Consider the following 16,255-nt stretch of genomic DNA (forward strand, 5'->3'; position numbering starts at 1 on the left):
ATCTGAATATGTAATATTTGCAAGTTACATCTCAGAATTATTTCCCATTTATCAAGGTGTTGGACGTGAACGCGTGTTATCTGTTTGGCGTTTACAGTGTTTATAATTGTTTAACTTGTGTGCTTGATTGTTCTGGCTACTGGCTGCGCCTACCATGGGGCCACTGTCCCAGTCAGTAACTTTCAGTCAGCATTGCAAAGACTGTTAGATATTGCTCATGACCATGTATGTTCACGGCATACTTGTACTTGTCCGTAATGTAAATAAAAGTGATTGCATCTTACTAGTATTAACAGTTCATCACAAAGTGGAGTTTCCAAGTAACGCTAAGATAGACAGTAGTTACATATCATCAAACAGTTTTCAAAATGCACATACACAAAGAGAGACATCTTGACATGTGTCTTATGTGAGTAGGTGCATGGAACACTGTTTCGATCAAATTTGTTATTTTAAATGATTATTCATTGGCCGATATGAACAATACCGATGTGTATCATATTGTGAAAATGTTGGAAATCCCCTTGTTTTAACATGCAGTGACTTGTAAACAAGTATGATATTTGTACTGATCTGGACGATTTTGTAATCTGCAAATGCATTGGTCTCACCTTGACAAAGACCAGATACGAAATGTATATGTTCCTCAAAGACAAGTACTTGAAAGGATATATCTAGATATGTCTGTATGAGATCTTCATGACATAAGAGATTATGGCAGCATTCTCAAATCCATCTCATGCATGTTATCAATATGTTTATATGAATATGTATGTATGCCACATGATAAAATCTTCAGGATGTCGCTATGGATTCATGACATAGTGAAACACATTGTTATGTCACATGATGTAAATATACACTTGCTCACATGTTTGCATGGTTGTAGGTTCTATTTAGGTGCATGCCTGCTTCCCTGTGTAGTCTCTTACATTTGTATATATTATATTTTGTCAGATTCATTCCATAAATGTTGTTCGCATATTTACGCGTAGCTATAGAATTTGGATTTATGACTAGAGTAAAAAGTGACTATGGGTTTATCTTCTGTGGTTACTAATATCATCACACAGGGCTTTGTGTGACAGACAGGTGTGTTTATGTTACTGGTGTCACACACTGGGCCTTGTGTGACAGGCATGTGTGTGTATGTTACTGATGTCACACACTCGGCCTTGTGTGACAGACAGGTGTGTATTTGTTACTGATGTCACACACTCGGCCTTGTGTGACAGGCATGTGTGTGTATGTTACTGATGTCACACACTGGGCTTTGTGTGACGGACAGGTGTGTGTATATTACTGATGTCACACACTGAGCCTTGTGTGGCAGGCATGTGTGTGTATGTTACTGATGTCACACACTGGGCTTTGTGTGACTGACAGGTGTGTGTATGTTACTGATGTCACATACTGGGCTTTGTGTGACGGGCATGTGTGTGTATGTTACTGATGTCACACACTGGGCCTTGTGTGACAGACAGATGTGTTTATGTTACTGATGTCACACACTGGGCCTTGTGTGACAGGCATGTCTGTGTATGTTACTGATGTCACACACTCGGCCTTGTGTGACAGAAAGCTGTGTGTATATTACTGATGTCGTCACACACTAGGCTTTGCGTGACAAACAGGTGTGTTGAATACTGACGTCACACACTGGGCCTTGTGTGACAGGCAGGTGTGTGTCGGTTACTGATGTAACACACTGGACCTTGTCTGACAGACAGGTGTGTGTATGTTACTGATGTCACACTCTGGGCCTTGTCTGACAGACATGTGTGTGTTGGTCACTGACGTCACTCACTGGTCCTACTGTGACATACATGCTGGTTACTGACGTCACACATTGGGCTTTGTGTGACAGACAGGTATGTGTTGATTACTAATGTCACACATTGGGCTTTGTCTGACAGGCACCTGTGTGTTGGTTACTGACGTCACACACAGAGCTTTGTGTGTGTTGGTTATTGATGTCACACTGGGATTTGTGTGATAGACAGGTGTGTGTTGCTTATTGATGTCACACTTTGACTTTCAATACAGATAGGTGTGTATTGGTTACTGATGGTGGAGTAAATTAGCTAATACATGCACACACACATTAGGGTCGATATCTGTTCTATACACATGTAGATGTACCAAGGTATGTCATTTTCACTGTAAATACTGTAGTCGAACAAGCAAAACAAAACACATATTTCACTGAAACAATGTTTGAAGTATAAGGAACTGATTGTTTAACCATTTGTAAATGTATCATGAAGTTTATGAAGGTAGAATGTACCCTGTTGTATGCAGCAAAACATAAATGTATTTTCATGTGTGTGTTATTTCCTGTTATACTATAACATGTGACCAACGACTCGAAACAAATTAAATAACACTGAAAACAAATGCAATAATGTGTATATGATCCTAGAATTGGCGTGACAGGAAATTTCTCTCAGGATTCTGATCAGATTTATTGATATGGCTTTCATGTGAGCAGTCGAAAATGCCATTTTTACCATATCTGAATTTTATGAGATTGGGCGTAATTTGTTATGTTACATTTGAAACATACTTGGCAAAATACTTTGTTTGTATTGGTATTAGTATTTTAATATGTCAGTTTATCCCTCTACCCAGACGAGTATCAACTCACAACTGGAGTTCATACATGAATATATGGGTAGATAGCCATTTTGTAGAAACTTATGTTTTCTTTGCTTTTGCTTGCTTGTATTTGAATTCGGAATTTTGTAAATATATACAGTATTAGAAATAATCCAGACTCATTCAGGTTGTCTAGAGAGCGGCAATTGTTTTCTTAGGCTCAACCACGTGATACATCCTGTACATCCAACAAGTTAGTTTCCACAGTGTTAAACATTTTCCCCATTCCTAGATCTGTGTGACAAAGCAAACAGGCCTAAGTTCCTATTTAAGCACCCTAATAAGGGGAAATGATATAATTACACCAGCGCTTATGACTTTCTTATTACGGTAGCTGGAGGCATGTATGTTTTTAATTTTCTAGTTGCACTGTATTCTTGTTTTCCCCAAGGGAAGTGATGTAATTATACCAGATCTTATAACTTTCGTATTAAGGTTGCTAGATACATGGATGTTTCATCTTTTTAGTTGCACTGAATTGTTTGTTCCCCCAAATAGAAATGATGTAATTACACCAGTGCTTATGACTTTCTTATTAAAGTAGCTAGAGGCATGTATGTTTCAATTTTCTAGTTGCACTGTATTCTTGTTTTCCCCAAGGGAAGTGATGTAATTATACCAGATCTTATAACTTTCGTATTAAGGTTGCTAGATACATGGATGTTTCATCTTTTTAGTTGCACTGAATTGTTTGTTCCCCCAAATAGAAATGATGTAATTACACCAGTGCTTATGACTTTCTTATTAAAGTAGCTAGAGGCATGTATGTTTCATTTTTTTAGTTGCACTGGATTGCTGTATTTCCCCAAAGGGAAGTGATGTAATTATACCAGATCTTATAACTTTCTTATTAAAGTAGCTAGAGGCATGTATGTTTCAATTTTTAAGTTGCACTGGATTGCTGTATTTCCCCAAAGGGAAGTGATGTAACTATACCAGATCTTATAACTTTCTTATTAAAGTAGCTAGAGGCATGTATGTTTCAATTTTTTAGTTGTACGGGATTGCTGTATTTCCCCAAAGGGAAGTGATGTAATTATACCAGATCTTATAACTTTCTTATTAAAGTAGCTAGAGGCATGTATGTTTCAATTTTTTAGTTGCACGGGATTGCTGTATTTCCCCAAAGGGAAGTGATGTAATTATACCAGATCTTATAACTTTCTTATTAAAGTAGCTAGAGGCATGTATGTTTCAATTTTTTAGTTGCACGGGATTGCTGTATTTCCCCAAAGGGAAGTGATGTAATTATACCAGATCTTATAACTTTCTTATTAAAGTAGCTAGAGGCATGTATGTTTCAATTTTCTAGTTGCACCGGATGGTTGTATTTCCCCAAAGGGAAATGATGTAGTTAAACCAGTACTTATGACTTTCTTATTGAGGTAGCTGGAGACATTGAGTTGTCATTTTCCTAGTTGCACTTTATTGTTGTTGTCTTAACCAACTAGAAATGATGAAATTAAAACGGAAGTCCTTTCACCTTTGTTATTAAGGACGCTGTTGCCAAGTTATACTACTTTAAGTATGTATTTTGTGCTAAATTCAGAAGAGATGTCATTAAACCAGACGCTTACCAAATGTTATTCGGACAGCTGGAGGCTGAGGACCAAGTTGTACTGAATAAGACATGCTGGACCAAGCATTTCTACAGCTATGTATCAATTGGGACCTTCTGCTACCCCCCATTGTCACTTTTCCACTGTATTATATCTCCATTCTAAAATGATGTATACCCTGCACCCATTTGCTGATAAAAGATCGCCCTGTGACCAATTTGAATGGCACAAAGATGTAATTAGACATCTAATCAAATACCTCTCATGTGACATCTAGTCTCGAGTAAGAGATGCATGAAGGCACAGGTATATACAGAATGGAGATATAATATACTGGATCATTGAGTATGCTGTCACCCCATTTCTGGCTATTCAGGAAATGGTGGGAAATGGACTGCTTCTGTTGTTACATGTAAAGCAGAACCCTTCCTACTTACTTTCAGTCTATGATAACTAGCCCTCCCATAATCAGTTGTCTCTGTAGCCTCTACGTAATGTTCACTGACTTCAGCATCACAAATATTACAACTAAGAGTTTGTTATTGTGTAGTCTTTTATTGTTTCTCTTGATAAATAAAATATTTCATAAAAATACAAACACGTGTTGACATTGTATATTAATTAAGTCAAAACATAATTTATATATTACAAACATCATTATGAATATGAATAACTGATCATTCTACAGGACAGTTGGACAAGTAAGAATTAATTGAAGAAGAAATGTTGCCATCCACGGGACAACAGGCAGACAGCTACGTCAGACACAATGTTGGAAGGTAAAGGTACTGGGTATATAATCGCAAGTGTTAACTCTTGCAGTACTGTTGTAACCCTGACGAATACATTTCCCTACAAAATCCCCATACCAATGAGGCTGTGTAATAACGAACACACCATTCCCTCAACATGACACATAGGCAGTATACTCAGCTTCACACGGACAGTTGGATAGATGACAATGGTGGCAAGGGTAAACGAGTGAGTGAGTCGGGTTCAACACTGCTTTGAACAATATCTTAGTATTATCAGACATTAATTGTTGAAGAATCATTCAAATGACACAGGACGTTTACAGTGAACACGGATATGGTGCGGACAGGCCAGTGGCAACAAAGGGGTCCTATTAGACAACCTGTGTACATGCCACTTCACTTGAAATAGAACATCAATATGATAATTGTTGCCATTACTTGCATGCTAAAGGAAGAGTTTATGCAGGACCGTGGACCTGGTCCACGCAGAGATTAGACACCATATGTCATCATTTCATAGAGATACAATATTTAATGACGATATTACATTAATCCAGTGACTAGAATAACTTGCCTTATGATTAATGTCTTGCAACCATATTGAGTTTATTATGAGAGTAAGTTTTACACCACTTTTAGCATTATAACAAAATATCACAGCAGTGGAAATGGGCTTACATAGAGTTATCTTTTGAGCACATATGTAATAAGTATTATTTAATAAGATTAAGTGATTGATGTTTCTGGAGGACTGACTGTCAATAAACACCACAATTCCACAAGTTGGGATTTCAATTTTTGACGCCACAAAGGTTTAGGTTTTTGAATGTTAACAACCTCAGCTGCTGATTAGAATGCCTTACTTTAGTCTCAAGTCGAGAAATACAGATGCCAAGCACAGGGGTAATTAGAGTTATCTGCCCATTTGCTACTACTGGTCTTACAACTACAAGTATTTGTTAAAGATGTCTGCTGACTACTCTATATTTTACAGGTTAACTGAGAAGTCGTGGGTTACTGAAACTACCTATGTGGCTGTACATGTGGATGGCATAGAGAAATGTTTCACACAGAATGCAGGAAGACTGATTATGTGATTGGAAACCTATGGTCTGATAAAAAAACTCATTGGAAAACAGCGAGTGACAATGTTCATATTAGTATTGCAAAAAGATTCTGCTCTTGGCTTAATGTCTCGGCATTTCTTTTAACTTTAACACATATAAATTTATCAGCTGGTGAAACATACAACACATATATATGATTAACAACAGCAGGTGCACAGTAAAGACACAATGTGGAGGTGATTAAATAAATTACTCTCATGTTTTGGTTTTCAATTTACAACATGGACATACTTTCTTTGTGTATTTCCAGGGTTTGCATTATTTGCTGTATAGATAAACAATCATAAGTGAACAATTAAAAATAATTTTCTTATTCTTCCTGCAAAGTCCTTTCGTAACTACCATTTTCAACTACCAGTTGATTGATATTGGAAGGGAGGTAACTCTTCACATCGTCATTTAAAGAACCACTTAAAACTGCATGTTGCTTCAATTCATTTCTTGTATGTTACGCTACCAGTAACCTTTCGTGATTTAGGCTGGGACATTTCACAATGTTAAGCTCGCGTGAGCAATCGTTACATCAGCTCGTAATATACTCGAACTTCACTCCTTATGTGCTCGTGATCACAATTGTGGTTGGATCATGTGACATCGTGCCTTGCTCGTGTTATATATGTGTTGTCCAAGGTTGTGTTCGAAGGAAGCTTTTGTATGTCATACCACACTCGTAGCGACCTCGTGCTGTAATTGACCTGACATAAACACGACTTTTTCACGATAGACACCATGTGAGTACGTCTTCACGATAGACACAAAGTTAGTTCGATTCATGAGAGCACAACACATTATAATTTGCATGGGGAAGAGCAAACCGTGTCCTTGTCACGAGTATGATATGGGAAACGTGCATACTTCAAGTTAGCTACGGTGTACCTAGAGTTCACTACGATAATCAAGTGTTGAATACGAGCTTATCTAAGTCCGCTACGATATAGTCACGGTTGGATGAGTGTGTGGGTTGCATCACCCACCCCAGTCTGGAGATTACGCACAACCACACCCACACAGAACTAGGACCAGGTCCAGGACCAGTCCCTCAGGACTCGGGGAGAAGGGTAAGGACTCTCTATGCGGGTCCACCATAGGGAAGTTCTAGAACCCTGTCATGGTCTCTCGTGTCAGCTCCTGCAGCAAGGTGTTCTTGCACCGGACTTGACTTGACAAGATGGCAGCCGCAACATGCGGTCTTATTCTGGTTGCGGTTTAGTCGTGTTGACATCGTGATAAACTCATAGAGATCGTGTTAATGTCGTCATAAGGTTGTAAGTATCGCGTACTCAACTCGTACGAAACTAGTCTATATCGTACCAACATCAGTATAATTCAGAAATCACATTTCTACTAAACATCGTACTAAACTTGTAGTAACCTTGTGATGAGCTTGTATGACATCGTGCTAGTAGCATGTGAACTTCATTCGCATATACAATTTTATAACAAGTACAATCACACATCGTGATATACCGCAGTGAGCATTGCCAAACTGGGCAGGTAGTTACTCTATCACCATACAGTAATAAAAACCCTTAAAACTTAAAAAGCAGCTGTAGTCCAGTCTTTTTCTTTAAGTAAAATAAATTATTAATGTGCCTTGCTATTGGAAATATTACAGTTTTCAGGAATGTTAAGTGGTCACCGGAAAGGGATGACATCATCTGTTTCCATGACAAAAAAACTGCTTCCCGAGAGAATTATGAAACATCAACTAACACAAACCTATTGACATATATATTAATGATGTATGAACAATTAACGGGATAATTAAACTAAATCATTCTGTCCAGACAGACACAATGAATAACGATATCTCCCTCCATCACCTTCTCAGCCATTTAAAACATTTTAAACTACGTATCTGACATATATACAAATGCCAGTTGACCACAGTGTCAATACAACAGCAGAAACACACCCTTTGCATGAGACTGTGTATACACATTTAATATACCAGATAACGGCGCCAATGGAAAAGGTCAATGTGACCCAGTTGTCCCTCTCACCTTCCCGATCAAGCTGGTATTATTGCACTGTGATCATATAGAATTATAAAAGATGATTCGATTCCAAAGTTTCATCTCTATCAAAAACAGATGTGACTGTATTCCTTATAGGGTAACATGAGCTAGCTCGAGTTTTGAGGACAGGACACTGAGTACCGGAACACCCAGACACCAAGATACCATAGCATCTGGACACCTACATACCAGGGCATCTTGATTCTAGATACCAGGGCATCTGGACACCTAGATACCAGCACATCTTGACACTTAGATACCAGACATTCAGACAGATGTGCACACAAACACCTGGACGCCTAGATACCAGCACATCTTGACACTTAGATACCAGACATTCAGACAGATGTGCACACAGATACCTGGACGCCTAGATGCCAGCACATCTTGACACTTAGATACCAGACATTCAGACAGATGTGCACACAAACACCTGGACGCCTAGATACCAGCACATCTTGACACTTAGATACCAGACATTCAGACAGATGTGCACACAGACACCTGGACGCCTAGATACCAGCACATCTTGACACTTAGATACCAGACATTCAGACAGATGTGCACACAAACACCTGGACGCCTAGATACCAGGGCTTCTGGACACCTAGATACCAGCACATCTTGACACTTAGATACCAGACATTCAGACAGATGTGCACACAGACACCTAGATACCAGCACATCTTGACACTTAGATACCAGACATTCAGACAGATGTGCACACAAACACCTGCACACCTAGATAGTCTTGATCTCACACATCTTCACCTCCTGCCAAATCCAAATAACCTTTTATGAATCTGGAGGTACATAGAAGCTGTCTAATCATGGTGTCTTGTTAATCACAGCCTTGACCTTGACCTTGCACTTGACGTGGTCAGTTATACAGTTCAGATGATCTTCAGCAGTGAACACAGTTGACACAACACCAATCTCACGGTGTCCTGGTTGGTGAGTCAGGGTCTATAAAAGCACATTTATGACGTATATTTCCTGCTAGAATTTACTTGTAGGCTCGTTACACATACACCTTGGTCAGTTACTGTCAGGGTCCAAGATAACGGAGTCCAGACTGGTGGTGCTGGGTAATGAAGGTAACGTCTTCTGTTGCCGCCGTACGTTCCAGTGGAGACAGTCAGTGAGACCATCAAACCAATCGTCTATTTGGTCCTTGGCACACACCGAGGGAACTGGGTACATCGCCGTGGTGATACGCAGCCTGGAAGTGAGGGACAGTAAGTTATAGTATACATGGTTATACAGTGTACACACCGAGGGAATCGAGTACATCGCTGTGGTGATACGTAGCCTAGAAGTGAGGGGCAGTAAGTTATAGTATACATGGTTATACAGTTTACACACCGAGTGAATCGGGTACATTGCTGTGGTGATACGCAGCCTGGAAGTGAGGGGCAGTAAGTTATAGTATACATGGTTATACAGTTTACACACCGAGGGAATCGGGTACATCGCTGTGCTTATACGTAGCCAACAAATGAGGTACAGTTAGTCGATAATACTCATAAATGTTCTTTCAACTAAACATTCCACATTGTTATAGGTCATACTTTAAAACAAAGTGAAACCTACGATAGACAACATCTAAACCTCTACTCACGTGTCTCCTTGCTGTATTTCCTGTCTGTTCCGGCCATCAAAGGACACCCAGGCATTGTTCCGCGCATCCGGAGACACCATGATCTGAACAAGCAAACACATACGTTACACAAGCATGTGGAGGTTCACACTTACAAGAAGATAAAGATATTTCTAAAGACAAGTTAGATCTGACAATTACTGTATTTCACTTTCACATTTGCAACTTGTTTTGTTTCTTTACCATATTCCAGCTCTATGACAGGGGTCTGTTATAATCAAGGCAGGACCAGGCTATCCAGTGGTTGATATTATGCCATTAGGGTTTGATGAAAAGCTAAAAAACAAGTCACGGAACCTGACCACACCATCCATTCAGTAGCCTATAACGACAAGTTGCAGTGGACTTTTTGTAACTGCAATCCACACAGAAGAATACTCCCTACGGAGTTGAGAATGTAAATGAATGATCACTGAAAGCCTTGTGCGATGTCAGTGCACTATTCAAACATTCTCGAAGACATTATGTCATAAGAAACTTCAAGCCTTAAGAGATAATTTCCTACGATTCTCATCACTGTATAGCTTTCTGGGCTGGAGTTATCCCCCTTTATCTGAAGGTGTTGATGTGATGTGTTTCATCATATGACAGCAGCGACGCATATGATCCAAGAACTTGTGCCCATCTCCACAGACATAATGCTGCGTCAATGAACATCACACAAGCTTTATATGGACCTTTAAAAGACCATTGTATGACCTCACCACAGACATGATGCTGGGTCAATTGACTGCAACTGCGGACAATCTTATGACATTCACAAAACCATCACAAGACAATCACAAGACTTTCACGAAACCCTCACCGGACCATCACTAGACTTCAAAAGACCATCCCTAGACTTCACAAGACCATCACTAGACTTCACAAGACCATCACTAGACTTCACAAGACCATCCCTAGACTCAAAAGACCATCACTAGACTTCACAAGACCATCCCTAGACTTCACAAGACCATCATTAGACTCAAAAGACCATCACTAGACTTCACAAGACCATCCCTAGACCTTTACAAAGCCCTCACAAGACTATCACTAGACTCACAAGACCATCACTAGACTTCACCAGACCTTCACAAAACCTTTCTCAGACCATCACTAGACTTCACAAGGCCAACAGAAGACTTCACAAGACTATGTCCAAGGACTTTCACAAAGCCCTAACCACACTTTCACATAGTAAGTGAGTGAGTTGGGTTTAACGCCGATTTTAACAGTATTCCGGTTATATCACGGCGTGTCAGCTCCTAATATTTCTTGTCCATATTTTTTTACATGAGGTGTTCTGGAGCACTAGGAACCCTGATTACATACAACACATTTGAGGCGGTATCGCAACAGCAGAGAAGCATCCCCTGAAACAATAAAAACATCACATCCTGAATGACTGGCAGCCATATTTGATGCCTTGAACAAACCTGCCCATCCTACCCTCCAAGTTTCAGATTTCTAAGTTTCGGAGAATATTATTTCAGAAAATTCTTTTTATTAAATCAAAGATGGCTACATGGCTGCCATATTGAAATTGAGAATGCTTAACGTCTGAGAATGGAAATCAAATATGGCTGCCAGCATAAAAAAAAAAATCAAGTTTGAATTTTTTTTATAAATCTTAATGTGAGAGGAACCCCCAGGTCACAGCTGTTCACCACTGTGGGAATGTGCAGAATGATGATATGTATCGCATCAACCATCAGCCACCTTGTGTCAGAATCGCAGCTTTTACTGCCATTTTCTATTCTTCATTAACATGATTAACAATTATGAAAGGGAAGTTCAAACAAAAAATTAACTAAATTTCTTTTTAATAGTAAACATGAATCTGCTGAACAAATAAAATAATGCATTCATATCAAGTAAACTTATGTACAGATTTTACACAAATTAACATACAGGATCTTAGTTTTTACAAGAACTAGATGTAAACTGAAAATGCACCATGGTTTATTATAGGTGCCAACTGCGTGCATCTTTACACATTAGTGGTGTCTATCTTGCCTTGCGAGATATGAGAATGCATAAAATGAACTTGTACTGTCAGATTTCAGCAACTCGTGTTATTGTTTCCCTATTACTCCGACACTATGTCTATACACCGTACCTTGTAAAACACTGTAACTTGTTCCTGGAAGTTGCAGAAATGGAATGGAAAGAGGAAGCCGAGGGACCCATGTTGAAGGCCATCACAGGAGGAACACTTTGCTGGGGAGACAACAACACTCTACACACAGCACTCGACATCATAATAACTAATTCACATCATGTACAACTTCATATCAGCAAGTGTCAGACATGTTTCTGGTTAGATGATCAAGGGGCGGTAATTTCCACCATCAGAACCTATTATGAACAGACAAGCCAACCTGAAGCCAACGTTCGCCAATGGATTTTTCAATGGACTTTAACTCAACTTTTCAAACAGATTTGAGTGTTGTCTAACTGAAGGAACTCAGGCTGCAAGCCAACACAGTAGTGAGTGGGTGTGGTCTTTCGCCGATTTATTTTAGATTCCAGCAATATCATGGCAGGGGATGGTAAAAATTAGGGCTGGGTCGAGTCCAAATTTACTACCCGGGTACCAAACCCTCATTTCCCGAAACTACCTTGGAGTAGGTATCAAGAGATAGGTACACAATGTCCGATTTGGAACAGTTTGACCGTAGCCCTGGACAAAATGTATTTAGATATATGTATAAAACGATCTGGTCATGCATACACTGAAGTTGACAGAAGTTATATCTTTATTTCAAACATATATAAGTCAGAAGGAATGGGTGCGTAGTCCGAAAGATGTGTGAGCATTAGTGACTTGAGGTGTAACCATAGAGTTCTAGATTATTTTTTCATTAAACAATTTATCACTTGACTAACCATGGGTCCGGGTAGTCCTGTGGGTACCCGGGTCCTACTCAGTACCCACCCAAATAGTTTCACACATCATACCCATTTGGGTAATCCAACACGGACGTTAGGAATGATGAACGAACGTGACATAATCTGGAAGCCCAATTATCTACAGTCACGACTGCTGTCCACTTTCAATGTTTCTTCATGTCTTTCTAGTTACATATTTAATATAAACTACTCTACAGAAAACACATTTAAATATTCCTCGTCATTGTCTTGATGATGTGGAAGAAAATTTAAAAGGTCCCCCCCACCTTGATGAATGCCATTTTCGCAAAGAAAAAACAAACTGACAGTCTGATATAATATTTGAGAGAGAAAGCCTTTAGGCTCTATATCTCATCAAAATAAAGTAACATGGGAGGAGGGAGGAGGGAGAGCCTCACATCTCTTGGATTCACCCTTCAGATAGGCCTATGATTTGATTACATGGACTGAAGACTTATCTCCAGTTATCACCTGCAGACAGTCAAGCAGGTGACCCCCACATTCAGACATAAGAAATATTGAAAAATCCCACAAATAAGACACAAAGCACGACTTATGATCTTGATTAAGTAAAAATAATGCAAACAATTACAAAAGTATCTACAGGAGAAATAAAAAAAACTGAATACGCAAGAAATCATAAAATTATCTGCAGCCCAATAGGAAAGTTACCAACCACGGGCAGTTATTTCGGACACTGTTTACGGGGCGAACATTAATCCAGCAGGCAGGGCTAAGAAGTGCAAAAGGTCGCAGCACTAACACTTCCTGGAGCCCATATTAAAAGTATGGAACTTATGATTATCATAGCACTATAATAACTGTGATCCTTGCATCATCATTGAGTTACCTGATAAAGACGAAGCATAGAGCAGTGCCCCATCACCACCGAGGCACACGGTGAAGGCGTAAGATCTTCCTCACCTACAACCAACATCACTTACATAGCATGTATACATTCAGCCTATTCTTCAGAAGCAGGGAACTACACTGACAACATCATACACGTGGTACACACGGGAAAGAGTTAAATGTTAAACGTCATGATCACTGTCACTGCTGTTTGAAGCATATGAAGTTCCCTAAAATGAAATCCATGTACTTAGTTGGGGAGTGTGTGCTTTATATTCAACACCACTTTGAACACTTCTCCAGTTGCATGAGGGCGTCGCGGCACAATGTGTGAAAAAGCACTATTGAATGCCAATGAAGTGTCTCTATTGACCAGGGTCACAGTAGTTGTGATAACAGGCATGCCTGAATCCTATCCTAGAAATCCTCTTCTATTTTGAATGCAACCACACAAATCTAATCTTCAGAATTTTCACTGTCAGCTACACACAACTAGTTGTAAAGACAAAAGAACTGCCGATCAGCATCCAGTTCATCAGCTTGACAAGGCTGGAAACCCTGACGTCTTTCCTCTGTGTGTTAAAGTCAATATCAGCTTTTCAACTGAGTTTAATATCTAGCACTTGGTGTTATGTAGTCACACTAGATAATTAAAATTCAGATCGCTATGCAAAAACAATAATCCCCATTTCACCTCACCTCACCATTCTCTGCCTATTTTATGTTGGCTGCATTAATTTATACATATGGAGTTGTTTCCCTTGACATACTTCAAACAGCACTGCCAACTATTAACGTAAGGTTCATCTTCGTGCAGTAGTTAAGTTATTTAAACCTTTACCACTTTGGTGACGTCTATGAACATATATGGTGCAGACAAACTACTGATACTGATCAGGTCGTTACTCAGAATCGAATCAAACCATTCGTGAATCAAGCAACGACCAAGGTAAGCAGCTCAAGAAGGCAAAGATCCGAAACCTTCAACAATTTAGTGAAAATTATTAACATAAAGGTGCTTGTAAACAATTGATAATGATCAGGGCACCTCTGGGATTCCATTACAGCCGCCTGTGGGCTGTGGAGGATTTTGAGTATATTGATACCAGGGAAGATTTTGACCACAGTACAAATACATAAAGTAGTAGAATGTGTACTGCTGTTGATAAACATATGCTCTCGCGTGATACATGTTTGTATACAAGCCTGACTGCATGGGTTGGCTATAACATGAGACCACGACTGCATACAAATGGGCTTGCTATAACGTAAGAGAACGACAGACTACTTACCTTATGTTCAATACATATACATAGGCCGGCTTTTACATGAGACCACGACTGTTACTTAACTTATGTTCAAGGTATACACATGGGCTGGCTATAACGTAAGAGAACGACAGACTACTTACCTTATGTTCAATGCATATACATAGGCCGGCTTTAACATGAGACCACGACTATTACTTACCTTATGTTCACTTCATAACACATGGGCTGGCTATAACATGAGACCACGACTGTTACTTAACTTATGTTCAAGGTATACACATGGGCTGGCTAGAACGTAAGAGAACGACAAACTACTTACCTTTTGTTCAATACATATAACATGAGACCACGACTGTAACTTCACTTATGTTCAAAGTATACACATGGGCTGGCTATAACGTTAGAGAACGACAGACTACTTACCTTTTGTTCAATACATATAACATGAGACCACGACTGTAACTTCACTTATGTTCAAAGTATACACATGGGCTGGCTAGAACGTTAGAGAACGACAGACTACTTACCTTTTGTTCAATACATATAACATGAGACCACGACTGTAACTTCACTTATGTTCAAAGTATACACATGGGCTGGCTAGAACGTTAGAGAACGACAGACTACTTACCTTTTGTTCAATACATATAACATGAGACCACGACTGTAACTTCACTTATGTTCAAAGTATACACATGGGCTGGCTAGAACGTTAGAGAACGACAGACTACTTACCTTTTGTTCAATACATATAACATGAGACCACGACTGTAACTTCACTTATGTTCAAAGTATACACATGGGCTGGCTAGAACGTAAGAGATCGTCAGACTACTTACCTTATGTTCAATACACATACATAGGCCGGCTTTAACATGAGACCACGACTGTTACTTCACTTATGCTCAAGGTATACACATTGGCTGGCTATAACGTAAGAGCACGACTGACTACTCGACTTATGTTCAATTCATATGTATAGGCTTGCTATTTCGTCACACGTCAAGCTGATACAGCATTAAACCGATGAAAGCAGCGTCAGATCCAACTCACTTTCACACTGTACATTATGCAACAATGTGGCTGTTTAAGTCAAACGGTTTTCAATAAGGGAGGTAACTCGTACGTGCATACCACCTATGCTTTGTCACTGTACCCGGCGCTACACGCCGTCGCTTATCTGATGTAAGCACGGCCTCTCTCTCTCACACACACACTGTGCATATCGATTTAGGTCAGCATGCCCCAGCTGGCACTACCTTGCCGCGTCACAACACGCAAGGCATTTAAACGTGATAGACCAGTGATTGCTTGATTACTTCTCACATGTTTTGCAGAACGGTTCTAATGTAGCGCAATGTAGATGTTTCAGTATATGTCTGTGTTCTCTACTGATTGTCCTTAAACATTTTCGGAAAAGCAAATGTGTTCAAAATAGGCGACTTTATTGTGTTGAAATT

The 16,255-nt window shown here is 39.5% G+C and overlaps 1 protein-coding gene across 1 annotated transcript; it reads right to left on the reverse strand.

The window, feature by feature from the left end:
• Positions 1-9,008: 9,008 nt before the first annotated feature.
• LOC124118024 (NAD kinase-like) lies at positions 9,009-10,037 on the reverse strand. The gene is made up of 2 exons (XM_048402823.1): positions 9,739-10,037; positions 9,009-9,339 (listed from the first exon to the last, which is right to left on the reverse strand). Exons 1-2 carry the CDS (start codon positions 9,837-9,839, stop codon positions 9,156-9,158), a joined length of 285 nt encoding a protein of 94 aa, XP_048258780.1. The 5' UTR covers positions 9,840-10,037; the 3' UTR covers positions 9,009-9,155.
• Positions 10,038-16,255: the final 6,218 nt, after the last annotated feature.

Source organism: Haliotis rufescens, unplaced genomic scaffold (genome assembly GCF_023055435.1).
Source record: "Haliotis rufescens isolate VD_foot unplaced genomic scaffold, xgHalRufe1.0.p SCAF_29, whole genome shotgun sequence".
NCBI lineage: Eukaryota > Metazoa > Mollusca > Gastropoda > Lepetellida > Haliotidae > Haliotis > Haliotis rufescens.